Source organism: Poromitra crassiceps (assembly GCF_964638095.1).
Source record: "Poromitra crassiceps genome assembly, chromosome: 22".
In the NCBI taxonomy this organism is placed as follows: Eukaryota; Metazoa; Chordata; class Actinopteri; order Beryciformes; family Melamphaidae; genus Poromitra; species Poromitra crassiceps.
The window spans coordinates 11,575,268-11,594,746 of NC_139647.1; the positions used below are offsets into that span (position 1 = coordinate 11,575,268).

General features: G+C 44.6%; 1 protein-coding gene across 28 annotated transcripts in view; it reads right to left on the reverse strand.

Annotated features, from left to right (window-relative positions):
• The window catches only part of LOC310795973 (neurexin-1a-like), a gene marked incomplete at both ends in the record, with an annotated part of 449,961 nt that overhangs the window by 17,522 nt on the left and 412,960 nt on the right, over positions 1-19,479 (reverse strand). For 21 of the 28 annotated variants that reach the window (XM_083658105.1, XM_083658100.1, XM_083658109.1 and 18 more), the window contains one exon: positions 2,359-2,446. In XM_083658105.1, coding sequence (XP_083514231.1) covers positions 2,359-2,446 — 88 coding nt within the window. The remainder of the gene's footprint in view (positions 1-2,358; positions 2,447-19,479) is intronic. The other 7 variants (XM_083658106.1, XM_083658103.1, XM_083658104.1 and 4 more) reach the window with 1 other exon arrangement.

Genomic DNA, 19,479 nt, shown 5'->3' on the forward strand with positions numbered 1-19,479 from the left:
GTAATCTGAGAAAGTAGTCCTCTATCGGTGACAGAGGATCTGGTCTCCTCTCTGTTGGAGATGCAGTGGTGAGTGCTTGGCAGAGCGTGTGAATGGCCCTGAACGTAGATATTAATCACTATACGCTGTTAGACAGCTGCCACCCTGGGAGCCCACAGCTCTGGTGTCAAATCCCCCCGTCAGTGATCACAGAAGGAGGGGGATACTCTGCTCGGGGAGTGTGTGTCTCCGCGCATCACGCACTTCGCCACTGATGTTTTGGCAGATGCCCTTGTCAGAGAACACGGTAATGCAAACTGCTTAGTGGACCAGTCTCCTGTGTGCGGGGGGTTGATGGAGGTAGCTGATGTACATTCTACCTATTGTGCAGGTGCCCAATGGGGATATCGCTGTAATGTGCAGTAGCTAGGCAGAAGCCTGGTCTCGCGCTAACAAGTTAGTAGTCTAGGCTGTGGGGCAGACATTCATTTGGTCGAGGTTTTATTACCACATACTGATCGATAGCAGATACAGATGGAGTGGGGGGGCCTTGGGTCTGGACTTAATTGTTCTCCTGGCTTATCCCTTCAGAATGCATTTGAAAAGCCTTTTCTTTCTCGGTAAGACTAAGACTAAGCACCAGGGCTACACTTAATTGCCTTCCGAGAGTGGCAAGGTAAGAGATTAGAAGTTTGGCTTGATTGCCGGCAATAAACATACTGAGAATTACAATCCCAATTTGTCAGAACAATGTTAATGTAAACCGTTATGGAATTATTTGAGGAAACAAAGAAACAAACCCAAACCAACTAACCCCAAAAACTCACTTGAGCGAGTTCTATTGGGGGATGGAGGCATTAAGCACCTAGAGATGATCAAAGGAGCAGGTGAAACAACAGGACAAACTCCAACTGCTTGCTGCTACATTGAATTTGCAGCTGTGGGGACCCTCTGCTGTGGGGACCCTCTGACTATGGGCACTCTCTGTGTGGGGACCCTCTACTGTGGGCACTCTCTGTGTGGGGACCCTCTGCTGTGGGGACCCTCTGACTGTGGGCACTCTCTGTGTGGGGACCCTCTGCTGTGGGGACCCTCTGCTGTGGGCACTCTCTGTGTGGGGACCCTCTGCTGAGGGGACCCTCTGCTGTGGGCACTCTCTGTGTGGGGACCCTCTGCTGTGGGCACTCTCTGTGTGGGGACCCTCTGCTGTGGGGACCCTCTGCTGTGGGCACTCTCTGTGTGGGGACCCTTTGCTGTGGGGACCCTCTGCTGTGGGCACTCTCTGTGTGGGCACCCTCTGCTGTGGGGACCCTCTGACTGTGGGGACCCTCTGCTGTGGGGACCCTCTGCTGTGGGGACCCTCTGCTGTGGGCACTCTCTGTGTGGGCACCCTCTACTGTGGGGACCCTCTGCTGTGGGGACTCTCTGTGTGGGCACCCTCTGCTGTGGGGACTCTCTGTGTGGGGACCCTCTGTGTGGGCACCCTCTGCTGTGGGCACCCTCTGCTGTGGGGACTCTCTGTGTGGGGACCCTCTGCTGTGGGGACTCTCTGTGTGGGGACCCTCTGCTGTGGGGACCCTCTGACTGAGTGTTGAGAAGTCAGCTTGGCTTTATGCTTATTCCTATCATCTGTTGGAGTCATGTGGGCTCTGATCATTATAACTGCTTCCTGACATCTCCCCTGTTTGTATATTAACAAGATGAGCTCACGAATGAACAAACAGGTGCACAATTGAAACACAAAGTAAGGACTAATTAGACACATGCAGCTACGTTGACACATCAGAGTTTGACTTCTACAAACATCTCTCAGAGGAAGAGTATCAGGGGTTGAGTTCAACATCAATGGGCGGGGCCATCATATTTCTCCATGAATAATATTACATGTAGATTGAAGCCCAGTAAAAAAGACAAGAGGTAACACAGGAGCTATCTACTCTAGCTTAGCTAGTTAGCTACTCTAGCCTAAGCTAACACAGGAGCTATCTACTCTAGTTTAGCTAGTTAGCTACTGTAGCCTAAGCTAGTTACCTACAGTATGAATGAAAAGAAAATGACCCTTATATGTTATATTTATAGTTTGAGCACAGTTCCTTCTTCAGGTTTGCCAGTTACTGTATCTAACTTGCACTCTGAAAAACTCCTACTGAGTTTAAACTCAACCAATGTGATGTTTCTTTTTCTGCCTCCGCGGCAGCTCTACCTCCAAGAAATATGTGTAGGCTGTTACCAAAACTCCACTCTGCACATCTAAATGCAGTGTGTTAGCCCAGCGTGTGTTAGCCCAGCGTGTAGGCTACAGTGGTGGGGGTGGGAGTGTGACACACACAGAGACACTGACACACCCAGAGAGAAGTAGAATAAAAAGAGATGACTAACCTAACCCACCTGAGCTCGGCTCACAGGGATCGATGTCCTCGTCATCGCTCGGACACTCGGCCGACGCCACCAGCAGGTCGTCCGTGGTCTGACAAGAGAGAGAGACATAGAGCGGAGAGGTGAGGCCACATCGTTACGGTGAGAGATAAACCAGTGATGTAATGTAACAAAGTAATAATACTTTGTTACAGTACTTAAGTATTTTTGGGGGGATTATCTGTACTTTATTTACTATTTGTGTCAACTTTCACTTTGTACTCCACCACAGTTCCTAAATAGAATGTATACTTTTGCTCTTTCATTTCCCATAAGCATCTTCGTTACTCGTCACTACAAAATAAAATCAGAAGAAATGTTGTTTGGCGAATCAGACCTCCTAGCTTGCAAGGTACGCAACGTTAATCACGATCCACACTCCTTTCCAGTTGGTGGCGGTAACGCACCATAGCGTTGTTTGCCACCTGCTATGAAACTCAAGAAGAATAAGATTTCCACTCAAGCCCAGGCACGTTTGCTTGCCTCTTTATAATTAACAGCATTACTTTACTTTACCTTTACTTTAAATACTTATGTACATTTTATATCGGATTACTTTTGATAGGCCTACAGTAAATATCAGATACTTTAAGCATTTCACTCAAAATTATATTCTAATAGGTGACTTTAACTTATACCAAAGTCATGTTCTGCCAAGATATCTGTACTTTTACTGTGACTTTCAGATACTTCATCCAGCACTGCTGTATGCTAATAGAGGGTTAGGTTAAGGAGAGAGGGGCATGAGGAGTGAATCCAGACCGCCACACTGTTCAGCCGCTGGATTTAACTGTCAACACTGCAGCTGCTGCATCACAAAACAACAACAACCACATCTGATTATTAAGGAAGATTGGAGGCTAAAGTTCACAGCTCACATGCTGCAGTGTGTGGCTCCCATCGCAAAACACCTCTGACATTTAGAGGACAAAGACCCACCAAAACTTTCAAATAGAGATTGGAAAACAAAGAGCAATGCAGCAAGCAAAATCAATATGGTTGTCTTATTTCTTTCAGTTTGATTCAGTGGCTCTTTTACAAAGTAAGAAAGTAGAATAAACCCAAACTGTGCGAGAGATAGAGGGGCTTTGTTATTCTGCTGCCACATCTACTTTAATGCTAATCCGTTGGAGACAGTTTTCCAATTTATCTCAATTATAAATTGGAAAGCGCTTTCCATGCACTTCCTCACCTGCCAAACATGCACCCTGTTGGAAAATGGGAAAGGGCAAACAAAAGACTAGAACAAAAGTACAGTGCAAAACGTTCTACTGCAATATATATATAATATAATAATATATAATATAATAACTACGGCAATGTTCTTTTATAGTCTTGCTTCAGGCCATTTGATCAGCTCTGCCTTAAAGGTCATTGAATTGAAGCATGGCTCTTCAGGGCAGGGCTAGCTTTGTCGGTTACAGAGTCCTGCTAAGCACAGCGTTATAGCCGTACACCTCTACTTATCCATCTTGTGCTAACATTTTTACTTGCACAAATTCCCGCGTTACGCTATCTAACCCGCATTAACTTTTTTACACGCTGCTTGCTAATTCAGATCACCGTGAGGCACGGCGTGTTTTTTTGACAGCTCCAGAAAACGAAGATGAACTTGGAGTTTTATCGAATTTTCACCATTATTTAATTTACGTTGACCCTGCCTCCCAAATACAGCCGCAAGTTAGATTAGCATCGACTCATCTTGAGGGAAATTAAAGGTGATGTCATAATTTTGCTTAACATCCCATTTGCGCGCAATGTAATGCGATTGGATTGTCACCGTAACGTCATTGTGGACATTCTGAACATGAACCCACATGGTCCCCTTACATAACAGACCTGGGAGATAATAGATCGGAGCCATTAGTTGAGCTGTTTCGGGTGCATCTGTGCTGGCTCGCCGAGGCCTGGGGAAGCCGTCCAAATGTAAATTTAATTTGCTGTGCATGAGGCTGATATACAGTGTCGGCCATCCAGATGGCAAAGCCGTCGGATCCTGGAGTGGCACATCCATCACTTCAGCCGTGTGATTTGTTTTTCCTGGCGGGAGATCCTGACACACTGCACCGACTGGCAGAGGAACCGGAATAAGGGAATCAATACTTCTCTCTCTCTCTCTCTCTTCTCCCCCTTTACTGCTCTCCTCTCTCTGCCTCTCTCTCTCACACCCCTCTTCTCTCCTCTCTCCTCTCCCTTCAGCCCCTGTCCTTCTGATTTATTTGCAGGCGGAGGAGAGGAAGCCGTGTGATGTGGGTGTACTCGATGTAGGTTAACTCCCCACAGAATAACCTGAGTGGAGGTGGACGACGCCCGCCGCTCGTATTTATAAGTTTCTCTGTCTCCTCATTTAGGTCAGGAAAGCTGCGAGGGCCCCTAAACTGCATCGCCACGGCGACATGCAATAGCCTTTTTATAATGAGTCGATGAATTAGAATGATTTCACAAAGATCTAGGCTTCAAAAGCAAATCACCGGAGAAAATATGAACACATTGAGTTATACACTAGTGGGATCTACTGTATATGTTGGAAATCGGGTTGGAAATATTCCTTCGGCAGCTCTGAGCCTTCAAAAAATGTAGGTGATATATCAATAATTAATGCCACCCCCAAAAACCCCAGGATTATATAGTAGCTTTATTGTGAATTTCAGACAGACACCCATGATATACACTTTCAAAACCAACCTTCACTTTACATGGACAAAGACTCTGTGTAGAACTATCAAACTATAGCACAATTGTGCCTGCAAGCCACATCGAAATCCAATCTTTTTTTTTATTATCTATCTTGTCAAAGTATCAACCCTTTAAAATGAATGTGCTTTATTGGAGGCAAGCCTCCGAATCAACAATAAAATAAATGCACGTTACTGGACAGAGAGGTCTGCCCGCCAGGATTAGTGTGTAGGTCAACACTGTGATGTGGTCATGACCTGGGTGAAATCCAATAACATTACAGATTCATGGTGTCCTTCACCGACGCTTGGCTTCTTCTTCACCCGTGACAATTCAATGTGGGCTATGTGAAGGGCTTACTGTGCAATATAGCCACAGTGATGACAACCGTGACAGCTAGCTTGGCTCGGATGCCAGAAAAGGTTAGGGTTCGGAAAAAAAGGACAGTTACATCTTTTCTGAAGAAGATGGCCTAAATCGGCGGTTCCCAAACTGGGGGTATGCTTCCCCTAGGCGTACGTGGAGGTACTACAGGGGGGAAATGGAAAAATCTAAGAATAAATCATGAAAATAAATGGAAACGTTAAAATAAATCTGCTCAGGAGCCAATAATTGCAACTCTTTCACTCCATTTCTTATCGTGTAATGTTATATTCTTCAAAAGGTGGGTTATCATTGATTCATTGCATCATTATGCGATAGTTTTCTCTTGCAGTTTTCTAAGGAAAATGTTGTAGTCGGGTAAAGGCGGTACTTGGATTCAGAAATCAGGGAAAGGGGGCTACCACCACCACCACCACTGGCACCCATGTGATGTTTTTCACGTCGGTGTGTCAAAAATGAGCTCGTCTCATCTAACGTAAGAAAGGGAGAGGGGCTGGGGGGGAGAGACGTTTGCCAGTTTCAGTTTCAGTCTGGAGGGTTCATTAGCTCAACATTGTTGTTGTGTTTACTGATGCAAAGAGCAGCATGCCTTGAGGAAAGATAGTCTAATAGACGAGCTATAAGCAGGTTGTACCTGTACTTCATTACTGATGTAAAGAGCAGCATGCCTTGAGGAAAGATAGTCTAATAGACGAGCTATAAGCAGGTTGTACCTGTACTTCATTACTGATGCAAAGAGCAGCATGCCTTGAGGAAAGATAGTCTAACAGACGAGCTATATGCAGGTTGTACCTGTACTTCATTACTGATGTAAAGAGCAGCATGCCTTGATGAAAGATAGTCTAATAGACGAGCTATAAGCAGGTTGTACCTGTACTTCATTACTGATGTAAGGAGCAGCATGCCTTGATGAAAGATAGTCTAATAGACGAGCTATAAGCAGGTTGTACGTGTACTTCATTACTGATGTAAAGAGCAGCATGCCTTGAGGAAAGATAGTCTAATAGACGAGCTATAAGCAGGTTGTACCTGTACTTCATTACTGATGCAAAGAGCAGCATGCCTTGATGAAAGATAGTCTAATAGACGAGCTATAAGCAGGTTGTACCTGTACTTCATTACTGATGTAAAGAGCAGCATGCCTTGAGGAAAGATAGTCTAACAGACGAGCTATATGCAGGTTGTACCTGTACTTCATTACTGATGTAAAGAGCAGCATGCCTTGAGGAAAGATAGTCTAATAGATGAGCTATAAGCAGGTTGTACCTGTACTTCATTACTGAAGTAAAGAGCAGCATGCCTTGAGGAAAGATAGTCTAATAGACGAGCTATAAGCAGGTTGTACCTGTACTTCATTACTGATGCAAAGAGCAGCATGCCTTGAGGAAAGATAGTCTAATAGACGAGCTATAAGCAGGTTGTACCTGTACTTCATTACTGATGCAAAGAGCAGCATGCCTTGAGGAAAGATAGTCTAATAGACGAGCTATAAGCAGGTTGTACCTGTACTTCATTACTGATGTAAAGAGCAGCATGCCTTGAGGAAAGATAGTCTAATAGACGAGCTATAAGCAGGTTGTACCTGTACTTCATTACTGATGCAAAGAGCAGCATGCCTTGAGGAAAGATAGTCTAATAGACGAGCTATAAGCAGGTTGTACCTGTACTTCATTACTGATGTAAAGAGCAGCATGCCTTGAGGAAAGATAGTCTAATAGACGAGCTATAAGCAGGTTGTACCTGTACTTCATTACTGATGTAAAGAGCAGCATGCCTTGAGGAAAGATAGTCTAATAGACAAGCTATAAGCAGGTTGTACCTGTACTTCATTATTGGAGGTATTTCTAAAATGCTGAAAGCAAAGGCTTGGGGCTCGCAGAGCGTCATTAATCTGAAGCGATGTCCTAAAGTGCTGAAGTCACGGTGAACCTCCAGCACAGCTCATTTATCTGACTGTGCTCAGAGCTCCTATGAGAGGGAGTGGGAAGAGCTCCACATGGCCTGCAGTGGTAAAAGCCCGACAAGACGATCGGGAGTACCAGACAAGGGAGCGGGATGTGTTCGAGCTACTTTAATTTTTATTTGATTTTATTGATACACTTAAACATATCAAATGCTTAGGATGTCCGGGGAATTGGAGCTACAGTAGAACATGAGCACTGGGGAGGGGGGGGGGGGGGGAAGGGGGCGCTGACAGATCTTGAAAATAAATCTCATACAGACATACTTAAAAGGCCAAATGCAGGTATAGAGACACTGCATGAAATAGGCCACGCCCATCACGGGGGAGAAGCTCCGTTCATTTCCACACACCAGCGTCATTTTCCTTGAATTAAACATAGCTAAAAGCTGTTGGTGTGGTGGGCTGCGCAGACAACAAATGTAAAAAATCGCCAGTTCAAGTTTTTTTGTACTCCTGAGCAAAACAAGGAAGCCATTGGGAATTGGCGAGAAGAAAAATGTGGATCTAGCTGTCAAGGAAGTAAGTTGGAGTGTTCATCTTCCGTATATACAATCTTTTTGTGCAACACGCAACCATGCACGCGACATAGGAGAACGCCAGGATTGGAGGGGGGGGTTTCTGTTTTCCCCCGTCTTGGGCGTGGCTTCTGAATGATGACGCGTTACGCAGTGTCTCTATGTGAAGGGAAGCTATGGACGGGCACTGGGGTGATCTTATGGACCTGGAAAGTCCAGCCTGACTCAGCTGAAGGTGCCTGGTGTCACGCTGCTTTCCATCTCAGAGGATTGATCATGCTCCTGTCCTGCGTAATGAGACTTCCAGGTGGAGCCCTGTACTGGTCTGTGTGCTCTGTACGGCCCTGCTGCCTCAGCAACTAGCCTCCTGGTCTGTGTGCTCTGTACGGTCCTGCTGCCTCAGCAACTAGCCTCCTGGTCTGTGTGCTCTGTACGGCCCTGCTGCCTCAGCAACTAGCCTCCTGGTCTGTGTGCTCTGTACGGTCCTGCTGCCTCAGCAACTAGCCTCCTGGTCCGTGTGCTCTGTACGGTCCTGCTGCCTCAGCAACTAGCCTCCGTTCTGCTGAACCCCAGTTTATCTAACAGACCTACTACTCTCGCTCTCCGTTTTGACGCCGTACCAGCGCAGGAGAGAGTCTGGCTGCTCTGAGGCTGGGGTCACACTGATGATCCGTGGTGTCTGTCCGTCTGCATTCATTTCTCTCTTCACTTCCATTCATTTCCAAAGACAGCTGTCCGTCTGTCCGTGGAGCACTGATGACGTCTCCAGCAAACGTGCATACGTTTTGATTCACACAATCTTCAAGGGGGCTGAACTTTTTCTGGATGGACGGATTGATTGGACTGTCTGTTCTTCTCAGAGTGGAAATGCCGGAAACAGAGTCGCCCCCATGACAGTTGCCCACAACTCTGTAAAAACATTATTTTAGAGCCACAATATTGTTCTAATATCAACAACTATCCAACATATATCAAAGCTGGTGGGCTTTATGGAAAGACCGTGACTCGAACCGGTTAAAAGTTATTATCGTGGTGTTTTGACCCTGGCGAACACTTTAGTTAGCAAACGTAGCTCACAACTAACAGCTATGGCTAACAGTTGTTCCAGCTCTGAGCCCACGTCCTCCTGAGGTCCAGGTTCAGGTCATTGGACACAGACAACTAAAAGTCAATTTTAACACCTACAGTAGTGAGTCGACGGCCCTGATTTTTATTTACCCAGTTATAAATGATGGCTTTTATTTTGAAGGTAAAAACGCCTAGCTTCCTCTATTCTGTCTATTTCTAACAGACTTGATTTAGCTTTGTAGGATAATGAATTTTCCACGCGATAGAGTGACACAGAAGTCACGAATGGTGGTAAACTGCTCCATATTGGATTACAGAATAAAAACCCAGTAAAGCTCCATAAAAAAGACCTGTTTTCTTTGGAACACAATTGGGATTTGAGGAAATGCATCTGGCCGTAAATTGTCTTCAATTATTTAATGAAGGAGTGATTAGCGGGCACTTAACGCAGATTATGTGTTTTTAGCAAATCATTATCATGTTTGTTGAATGCCAATGCGATTGATTGTGCCATAAGGCTGTATTGGGCTAGTTCAATGCTCCTATATTGTCATTATTATATCTCATTGTCTTCCATGGTGAAGGGGGGTTGTGTCGTCACCTGTACTGCGTTTCACCACTTTACACAGCGACAGTAAGGGCGGCGTTATCCAAGAATTCCACTCTGGGACCTTTACTTTAACTTTTTTGCGTTTTCAGGCTGCAAGAACGCCGTTCCCATGTAAAAGGAAGACACTAACGCTAAAAAAGTTTGCCGTTTTATGCAGGGGGTGTTGCCGTGTAAACAGAGCTTTCAGACACTACAGGCCTACAAACCCTTATCTCCACCGCACTGCCCCCCTGCTGCCTAATAGAGTACTGCAGGAATAAGGCCGGAAGACCTGGGGGGTTAGCACTTCCGGCTCTTACGTATAAAAGTGAATGGGATTTTTGTATTGGGATTTCGGTTAAATGCATGAAATAAGTAGCCTGACTCCGCCAGATGGGGGCGGCATTGTTCCACAAATTCACAATCCCACAAATGTGAACAAACTCATCCATCTGGCAGCGTCAGGTTATGAAATAAGGTCTGTGTGGTTAACAAAAGTTCATGAAACAGTAACCTTCGTGAGGACCACATTCATGATTTGAAGCGTTTTCTGAAAATCGGGTTAAAAAACCCCCCATTTACGCTTCAAAAATCATAAAAGTGGTCCTCATTGTGATGATTATTGTGTTGAACACAAAGTTCGCTGTTTCATAAACGTCTGTTAACCACAGACCTCAAACCCAAAACCCCATACAAAAATCCCATTGATTTTTACACGTAAGAGTACGAGTAAATGCGAACATCCACGTCTCCCGGACTCATTGCTGCGGTGCTCAATGCTGTTCCTGTAAGAACTGCTGTGTGGCCAATATGAGAAACGTACCTTTCACTGTAATGCATGTTTCCCCCTCGCCCGGCACGGCGTCTGGGGGGGGCTCCTCTGTGAGAACCTGTCGGCTCGTCTCTGTGGGCTCTCACATTGTTTTCTCACTGCTCTAATTTGATGAATGCTCCCTGGCACGCAACGTGTCTCTTTGGAGACGGGCTGAAAGTCAGCAGGACACTGAAGGCATCTGAAGGGTTTATCTGAAGCATGCCTCTGCTGTCCGGCTAATGTATTCCACTGAGAATGCTGGCTGTTTTCGCCTTTCTGTTTTCCCTCGAAAACCACCATGTCTTTTCTCCAATCTAAGCTGTGTTTGCAAAACTGTGCCCTGCTCTATTGCTGATTGATAACAATAATAACAACAACAACAACAACAACAACAACAACAATAATAATAATAATAATAATAATAATAATAATAATAATAATAATAATAATAATACGGTAAACATCTTTCTTACTTAAGTTTCGAGAATCGGTTGGTCACTAACATAATGGGGCAAAGCCCAATATATCTTCACAGGAATGTACCGAAAAGGGAGTACTGACATAAAAAAGGCTTGGTAAGTCTGTCTTGATAGAGAGATCAATCAATATTAATCAATCAATCAATCAATCAATCAATCAATCAATCAATATAGATAGATAGATTGATATATTGCTTGATTGATAGATAGATAACTGCTTCCATGGCACTAGGTACTTGGTGTAGTCTTCAAGTTTATTTTATTTGAACAATCTCATAGCAGTTGCAGCTATATCATGTGAGGACTATACTCAAGCATCCACTTGAACTCAATAGTATGGCTGAAAACTCAACTATTTAGAACCAACACCAAAGCAGCAGAAGCTCCTAAAGGCAGAAGAAGCAGGATTTGATTTGATTTTTCTGTTCACACCATGTGCCATTATTTCTCCTCCTGTCATTGATTGACACACTGATAGTGGCCTGCTAGTGTCCAGCACAGACACACTGGGAGGAGTTTGTTGTAAGCTTCACTCTAGCAGCAACACGTGGTCAGTCTGCCAGAGAGAGAGAGGGAGGCAGTGGTCAGTCTGCCAGAGAGAGAGAGGGAGGCAGTGGTCAGTCTGCCAGAGAGAGAGAGGGAGGCAGTGGTCAGTCTGCCAGAGAGAGAGAGAGACGCAGTCGTCAATCTGCCAGAGAGTGAGAGGCAGTGGTCAGTCTGCCAGAGAGAGAGAAAGGCAGTGGTCAGTCTGCCAGAGAGAGAGAGAGAGAGGCAGTGGTTAGTCTGCCAGAGAGAGAGAGGCAGTGGTCAATCTGCCAGAGAGAGAGAAAGGCAGTGGTCAGTCTGCCAGAGAGAGAGAGAGGCAGTGGTCAGTCTGCCAGAGAGAGAGAGGCAGTGGTCAGTCTGCCAGAGAGAGAGAGGCAGTGGTCAATCTGCCAGAGAGAGAGAGGCAGTGGTCAGTCTGCCAGAGAGAGAGAGGCAGTGGTCAGTCTGCCAGAGAGAGAGAGGGAGGCAGTGGTCAGTCTGCCAGAGAGAGAGAGGCAGTGGTCAGTCTGCCAGAGAGAGAGAGGCAGTGGTCAATCTGCCAGAGAGAGAGAGAGGCAGTGGTCAGTCTGCCAGAGAGAGAGAGGGAGGCAGTGGTCAGTCTGCCAGAGAGAGAGAGAGAGGCAGTGGTCAGTCTGCCAGAGAGAGAGGCAGTGGTCAGTCTGCCAGAGAGAGAGAGAGAGGCAGTGGTCAGTCTGCCAGAGAGAGAGGGAGGCAGTGGTCAGTCTGCCAGAGAGGGAGGCAGTGGTCAGTCTGCCAGAGAGAGAGAGGCAGTGGTCAGTCTGCCAGAGAGAGAGGCAGTGGTCAGTCTGCCAGAGAGAGAGAGAGAGGCAGTGGTCAGTCTGCCAGAGAGAGAGAGGCAGTGGTCAGTCTGCCAGAGAGAGAGGGAGGCAGTGGTCAGTCTGCCAGAGAGAGAGGGAGGCAGTGGTCAGCTTTGATACCAATACCCAGAGAAATATTGATTGACTCGATACCATTTTTGGTACCACATCGAGAGGCATTAAAAAAAGGAAGACAGATGGACAGACACATGCTTCTCCAGAATCTAGGCACTTTGCACTTACACAGCAGATTAGCCTCTTATTGAGTATTGTATCCATTTCAATTATACTTATTGATACTAGGGTGGGCTAGGGGATCGAGACAAAGTATTGAGATATTTTCTTATATAAATTGTCAAGTGCATGCAACATTTATGACAGGTTTTTATGACAGTGTTGATCAGTCTTCCTGCTTGACAATCCCATTTTTGCGGCAATAAAAATTATTGAAGTGAGAGGAACAGACTGGAAATTTTATGTTGTTAGATAAAACAGATGTTGACAAAGTTTTTTTCACCCCTTTGGGGGGACATCATTTGCAGTTGAAAAAAGGTAATAAATCACAATATATCACAATATTTTTTAAATCGCAATAATATTGTATCGTGACTTAGAATATCGTGTCTTGGGGACTCCCACCCCTAATCAATACTATCGATACTTTTGACAACCTTATCGTTTCAGTACACACACTCTCCATTCAGCCATGGTAACTACATCAGACTGCAGCAGCGGCTCTTATCAGCACGCCTGATGACATCCCAAGTGTCTAACTTAGCACCATGCAACATTAGCATCAGTAAGTTAGCACCGCGGAACTAGGTCGATGTTGATGAATAATTTACTCCCAGATGCTCAATAGATCCATGCTGAATAATGAAGGCGCGCGGGCCTCTAAGACTGACTCCAGCTCAGTGTATCGCCTGGCACTCGCCCACATGCCTCCCACTGCTCTGCCAAGCTGTCAACATCATGAACTCACAAATACACAGACTTCAGCGATGGGGGAAGACAAGGAAGTGGCATTATCACCATCAGAGCTCAGCGGTGGAACAAATACTGATGGATTTACTGTATTTAACAGGCAGGGTGTTCAAAACATCTTGAGATATTTAATAAGAGCTGTGCTGCGGGGCCTTCAATGACACCACAGATTGCCAGCGCTCCTCAGAGGAGAACGGGGCACAGTGGCCTGTTAGACATGGAGATATTCACTATATATATATATATATATATATATATATATATATATATACATACATATACAGTGTTTCCCCTAGAACAATTTTCAGGCCTGGAGGGATTTCAAAACGTACTCCCACCGTGGGGGCCCTCGCTGGCGACGCTAAACTTTAACTAACCTGTTTGCATCTATGTTGGCAATGGCATCCCAAGTATCATCATACTATTATGGGATGCGATGCGAACAGTTGTATTATGGGATGTGCGTTTCCCAGGCAACGACACACGTTGACACGTTTTGGAACAGCGCTGCACGCTGGCACAATGCTCCTAAAAGCAAATTGCTTATTGTTTTGAATGATTTGGCATCTTCTCTTACTGTTCCCTGTCAACACCAGTATTGCTGTATTGTAATAATATGCCATAAAGGTTTATTTAAATTTGGGGGAATTTGGGGGATTTATTGTATAGGCTACGTAACTTCTATTTGACTGTTTTATGGTCTATTCCTATGCCTCTTATAATGTTTCAATGTTTATATTTTTCCCTACCTGACTGTGAGCAACTGTAGCATGACTCAATTTCCCCTCGGGGATCAATAAAGTTATTCTGATTGTGATTCATGTAAAAACGTTGCTTTCATGTTTGAACTTCACTTGAGGTATCACATGCTCCTCGATGGTTTGAGAACATTCTATGAAGCCGGGCTGATGAAACCCTTTGAAAAGCCATTGGATCAACTCCACCAACCAATGGTGTTTGCGTTGATGCTGGATGTGCTGTGTCTCTGTCATTGTTATTCACCTGATTGCTGGGTCATTTTTTCTCGCAGTATCTTTTTCTTCACAGAGAAATCAAGGTAACGGACGCTTATTGTGGCTCCAGCTGTATTCTGGTTATAGCTGGAGCCACACAACATCCATTCCTGTATCTTGATTTCTCTGTCGTGAAACAAAACATCTTGTCATAGCAAAACCTTGGTAAAAAAAAAAAATAGACATTCAGTAGTAAGAAAAGACATAGTTTTCAAAATGGTTTAGGTAGTGTGGTTTTCCAGACTGCCAGAAGACACATGCAAGAGATGCTAACATTTCTCAAAGGCAATTAACTTTGACAAATGTGTATCTGTGTATGCCATAACACAACAGGCCATGGTGGACAGCTGTTAAGTTATGAGACATGGTCCCTTTTGGGAGAAAGACTTTGGCTTATTTAAAATCCAGCAGCTGTTGCTGTCTGGTCCTCAGGCAGAGTATCAGAGTGTCATTAAAAAAGAATGGTCTCCTCCCCTGGTACAGCCCACATGTCCCTGCCTGGTACAGCCCACATGTCCCTGCCTGGCCGTACATCTCTTCCTTCAGGCTGAAGTCACTGCACCCCACACAGTCTAACAAGGTGCTCCAAGGCAACTCCAAACACCTGCTCCAACTGCAGGATCCTCTATGGAAAAATACTACACAGACACGCACCTCCTCAAAACACATTTGAGGGATTACAGCAGAGATGGCGACTTGGACTTGCGACTTGTTCTCAGCAGACCGGATGGCAGCAGATGATGGAACGCTCATTACAACCTAAGAGAGTTGAGACTTGACATGGACTTGCAAACAATGACTTGTGAGCTCTGGATTACAGCAATAAAATATACCCTATACTGTGTATAATATAATATATATATATAATATAAATATATATATAATATAATATACTGTGTGTTTAATGGTTATCATAATGGGATCATTTGAAAACGTGTTGCTTGAAAGGTGTGCAAATATTTCAGTTACACATAAACAGTCTGGTGGATTCAATCTGTCCAGAAAACAATTGTTTGTTGATGTGTATGTCTGCAAACAAGCAGTGTATTTCATTATGACCGAGGTGTGTACAGGTTCCTGGTGCTGTATCAGTTTGCAAATTAATTCAGAACAGGCAACTTAACATTTCAGTATCGTCTTCAACACGCGGACGCACACTCAGAGAGCAAAACCCCATTTCTCCAACTCAGTGAGTCAATTCCGACAGTCAATACTCTAGTTGCTTGCTCGCTTCGTTTCTCTCTAGTCCATATTTGTTCACGCTATCAGTTCCTTGAGGGGTTGAAACTATACAACACTAACCTGTGTTTGTCATCCGTGTGTTTGTAACCTGTGTTCTGCTATAGCCTTCTTCAGAGAAAAACACAACAAAAAAACTATCCAAATCATTATGACTTGAGAGGCATGGGAACCAGAGTTCATTGGCAGTCAATGAGGGTCAATTGCTTGCTCAGTGTACAGGGCCAGAAAGACTGTTTACCAAGTGCATCCTCCACAAATACAGTGGAAAGCTGGGAGGGGATTGCCTGGGTCCACATTGCATAGGTCCACCACCGATTCACCAATCAGCGCCGAGGGGGACTAACGATTGGCCAATCAACAGCCCAACGGACGGGACTAAAGGAGTTTGTACACGGTCTGTTTTTTTCTTATGCATTTTTTTAATCCGTTATCCATAAAAAAAACGTCACGCACAGAAACCTTGCACACTGAGTCTTATGCGTTTTATTTAGGGCTGTCAAACGATTAATTTTCGTAATCGCGATTAATCTTGCAATTAACTATAGTTAATCGCGATTAATCGCGTCTTTGTATCGCATGTTTAAAATGCCATTATTTTGCATTTCAAAGCATTTTTTATTCGATATTAATAATTCTTACCAGTGTGTCATGATTGGGAATCAAATTAATGCAAATAAATGTACTTGGTGATCTTGAATTTTTTATGTATTTTCAATTCAATTGAAGTGCAATGTAGACAGGAGGTAACAATGTCTACAAAATATATCTTGAACAGAAAATAAATGCACAATTGTAAACAGTACAGTACATGCTCCAGAACCGATACTTCCGGTGGCGGCGCTGTAGAGCAGTCGAAACCCAAAATAACACAGCCGAAGAAGGCAAGAAAGCTGAAAACTTTGGCACTTCCATGTGAATAATGGTAGGTACAGTTTTATTGTGATTGATAACGTGTATATCGTGTGAAGCCATTGGAGCCGACCTCCCAGTGGGTAGAGGACCCGCGCATCTGAGACTCTGAAGGATGAATGAGTGATGAGTCTCGCGTTGAGGCTACGGCGACGCTAGCTGCTCTGGTATGCTTAGCTTTTAGGTGATAGCTCACACTCGATGCACTTCGGTGATATTTTAATTACGTTTTACACAAGGTGCAAACTACTGTTGACTTGTCCACTGTGCCATTTCAATGATGAGAGACTAGAAGAAAAGGACAATAAACTTTAATGATGCAACAAACAACACTTAGATTTGGCGTATGACTCCATGGTATGATGACGCTCCTCTGAGACGTGAGGACGACGTCAGTGATTTATAGGATAGAGAATCCCCCCATAGGGAATTCTACAGGAGTCATGACATTGGTGGTGTTCAGGGGAGGAGGTGGGGCGAAGCAACTGCTATGGTGAAGACCATCACTGAGGGGAGACACACAAAGTGAGTTACTTACAACACTCTGAAATATGAGGGAACTGATATAGAACTCCAGTTAGGTGATTGGCCAGCAGGCCAGAGAGAGGGAGAGCATAGGAAAGCGTGGAAGACATTGATTGGACAGGAATGATGGCTTGCATATTTATGAATGAGTGATGTCACCTGAACAGGGCGTTGCTGCAGGGGGAGAGAGAGGTGAATGGAAGGAACAATGGATTAATGAATGACATTGATTAGGGGAAGTAGTCTTGCATCATTGAAAATAGTCTGAGACATTATTTGGAAGTATTTCTTAAGTAAAACGAGCCCTTTAGAAGAGTGTTGCTCTTTCTTTTCCATGCCTGCACCAACAGCAGGAGACAGGAAACCGCTGCGACCGGCTTGACTACAAATACGGGTGCGTCGAAGGGACAAAATAGCGCCATGCGATTAACGCGATTAAAAGAAAATAACGCGTTATGGTCGGCCCTTAATCGCATCGCGATTAACGCGTTAACGCTGACAGCCCTAGTTTTATTATTATGTCCGTCGTTCTATTCGCAATACGAGACAAATATTTGTTCTCTCCTCTATCACATTACATTGTCAAGTGTGATGAGGAGTAAAGTTAACAACAACAATGGCTGCAGCCGCCACCTGCTATCGAGGCTGTTTTCAATTGATTAAAGAGTGCAAATCACTTTGAAATCTGAACGGCACACTGCTTTGGAGGCATTTATTCGAAGGGGAGATGTTTTTGTTTTACGTTCTCCCGACTGGAGTAACTAACATATTCAGGCAGATACTTTGGTCTCTAGTGATTGGTTTAGAGAAAATGGTATTCCCCTTGGGGATTCCCCTCATGGAAATAACTTAAACAGAGGGCAATCTCAGACTAGAAGGTGGAAATGGAGTGTAACGAGTTGACAATTCAGTCTGATATGAGGCTAGGAAGGGAATGCTGTGTGTGAGAGAAGCTAACAGTGTGCAGTGCAATTGTGGGTGAGGGAGGAGTGTGAAAGTGTGCAGTGTAGATGTGGGTGAAGGAGGAGTGTGAAAGTGTGCAGTGTAGATGTGGGTGAAGGAGGAGTGTGAAAGTGTGCAGTGTAGATGTGGGTGAGGGAGGAGTGTGAAAGTGTGCAGTGTAGATGTGGGTGAAGGAGGAGTGTGAAAGTGTGCAGTGTAGATGTGGGTGAGGGAGGAGTGTGAAAGTGTGCAGTGTAGATGTGGGTGAGGGAGGAGTGTGAAAGTGTGCAGTGTAGATGTGGGTGAAGGAGGAGTGTGAAAGTGTGCAGTGTAGATGTGGGTGAAGGAGTGTGAAAGTGTGCAGTGTAGATGTGGGTGAGGGAGGAGTGTGAAAGTGTGCAGTGTAGATGTGGGTGAGGGAGGAGTGTGAAAGTGTGCAGTGTAGACGTGGGTGAAGGAGTGTGAAAGTGTGCAGTGTTGATGTGAGTGAGGGAGTGTGAAAGTGTGCAGTGTAGATGTGGGTGAAGGAGTGTGAAAGTGTGCAGTGTAGATGTGGGTGAGGGAGTGGGGAGTGTGAAAGTGTGCAGTGTAGACGTGGGTGAAGGGGTGTTAAAGTGTGCAGTGTAGCCGTAATTACAGAGCTGCTTCAAAAAGTCCACAAGCCTGTGCCCTCGTTAAAAATGGCCCCTGTAGGGCAGCTGAGAACACTGCTGTGTGAGGAGGACTTCTTCAGATGTGGCTGCTACAAGGCAGCAGCATGCTGCTTTGTAGCTGTGCCTGAAGTCCCCCATAGACCTGTTCAACTCTCTGCCTTCTGTTCCAGGAGCAGCCATGCACACAGCCTCCATGTAAACTAAGTGCATTAGCCAGTGTTAGCCAGTTAGCCAGTGAAATGTGTCTGATTGAGTAGGAGGAGACGCTCATTGTCCACAATAGTCTGTATCCCGAGATGGGAAGTAACTAAGTAGAAATTCTTCATTACTGTACTTAAGAAGTATTTTCAGTTATCTGTACTTTACGGAGTATTTATTGTGCTGACAACTTTTTACTTTTAATCCCTACATTTTAACACAAATATCGGTACTTTCTACTCGTTACATTTTCAAAACAGGCTAGTTACTTTAGTTTTAATGCACGACAGACAAAAACAATGTAACGTTTGTTTGTCTCTCTCTCTCGTCTCGCGCTCTCCCAGCTTTCATGCATTATGTGCACCTTTTTTGTGGAAAAACCATATCACATAAATTATTAATCACAGTATAAAGTCTTTATACATCTTAAAATGTGTGGAATAGTCTTTGAATTATATTAATATGGTGTGAGTTTCAGTTAGCTTTGCACAGAAACAGCCGGTATAAATACTTTTTTACTTTTATACTTTATTACATTTCAGCGCCTGTACGTCTGCGTCAAAATATCACCCTAACCCTAACCCAATCAAAATGCTGATAATGTGTCAGCAAACAAATGTGACTCATTTCAACCAATTTCAACTTGAATGAATGGGAGCTAGGGCTCTGTTTGTTTCTCTGTCTGTGGCTGTCCGACACAGCCATAATGAAAGAAAGCAGCCAGTGGCAGAAGAAAACCCCATACAACACGTCCAAATTTATATTAT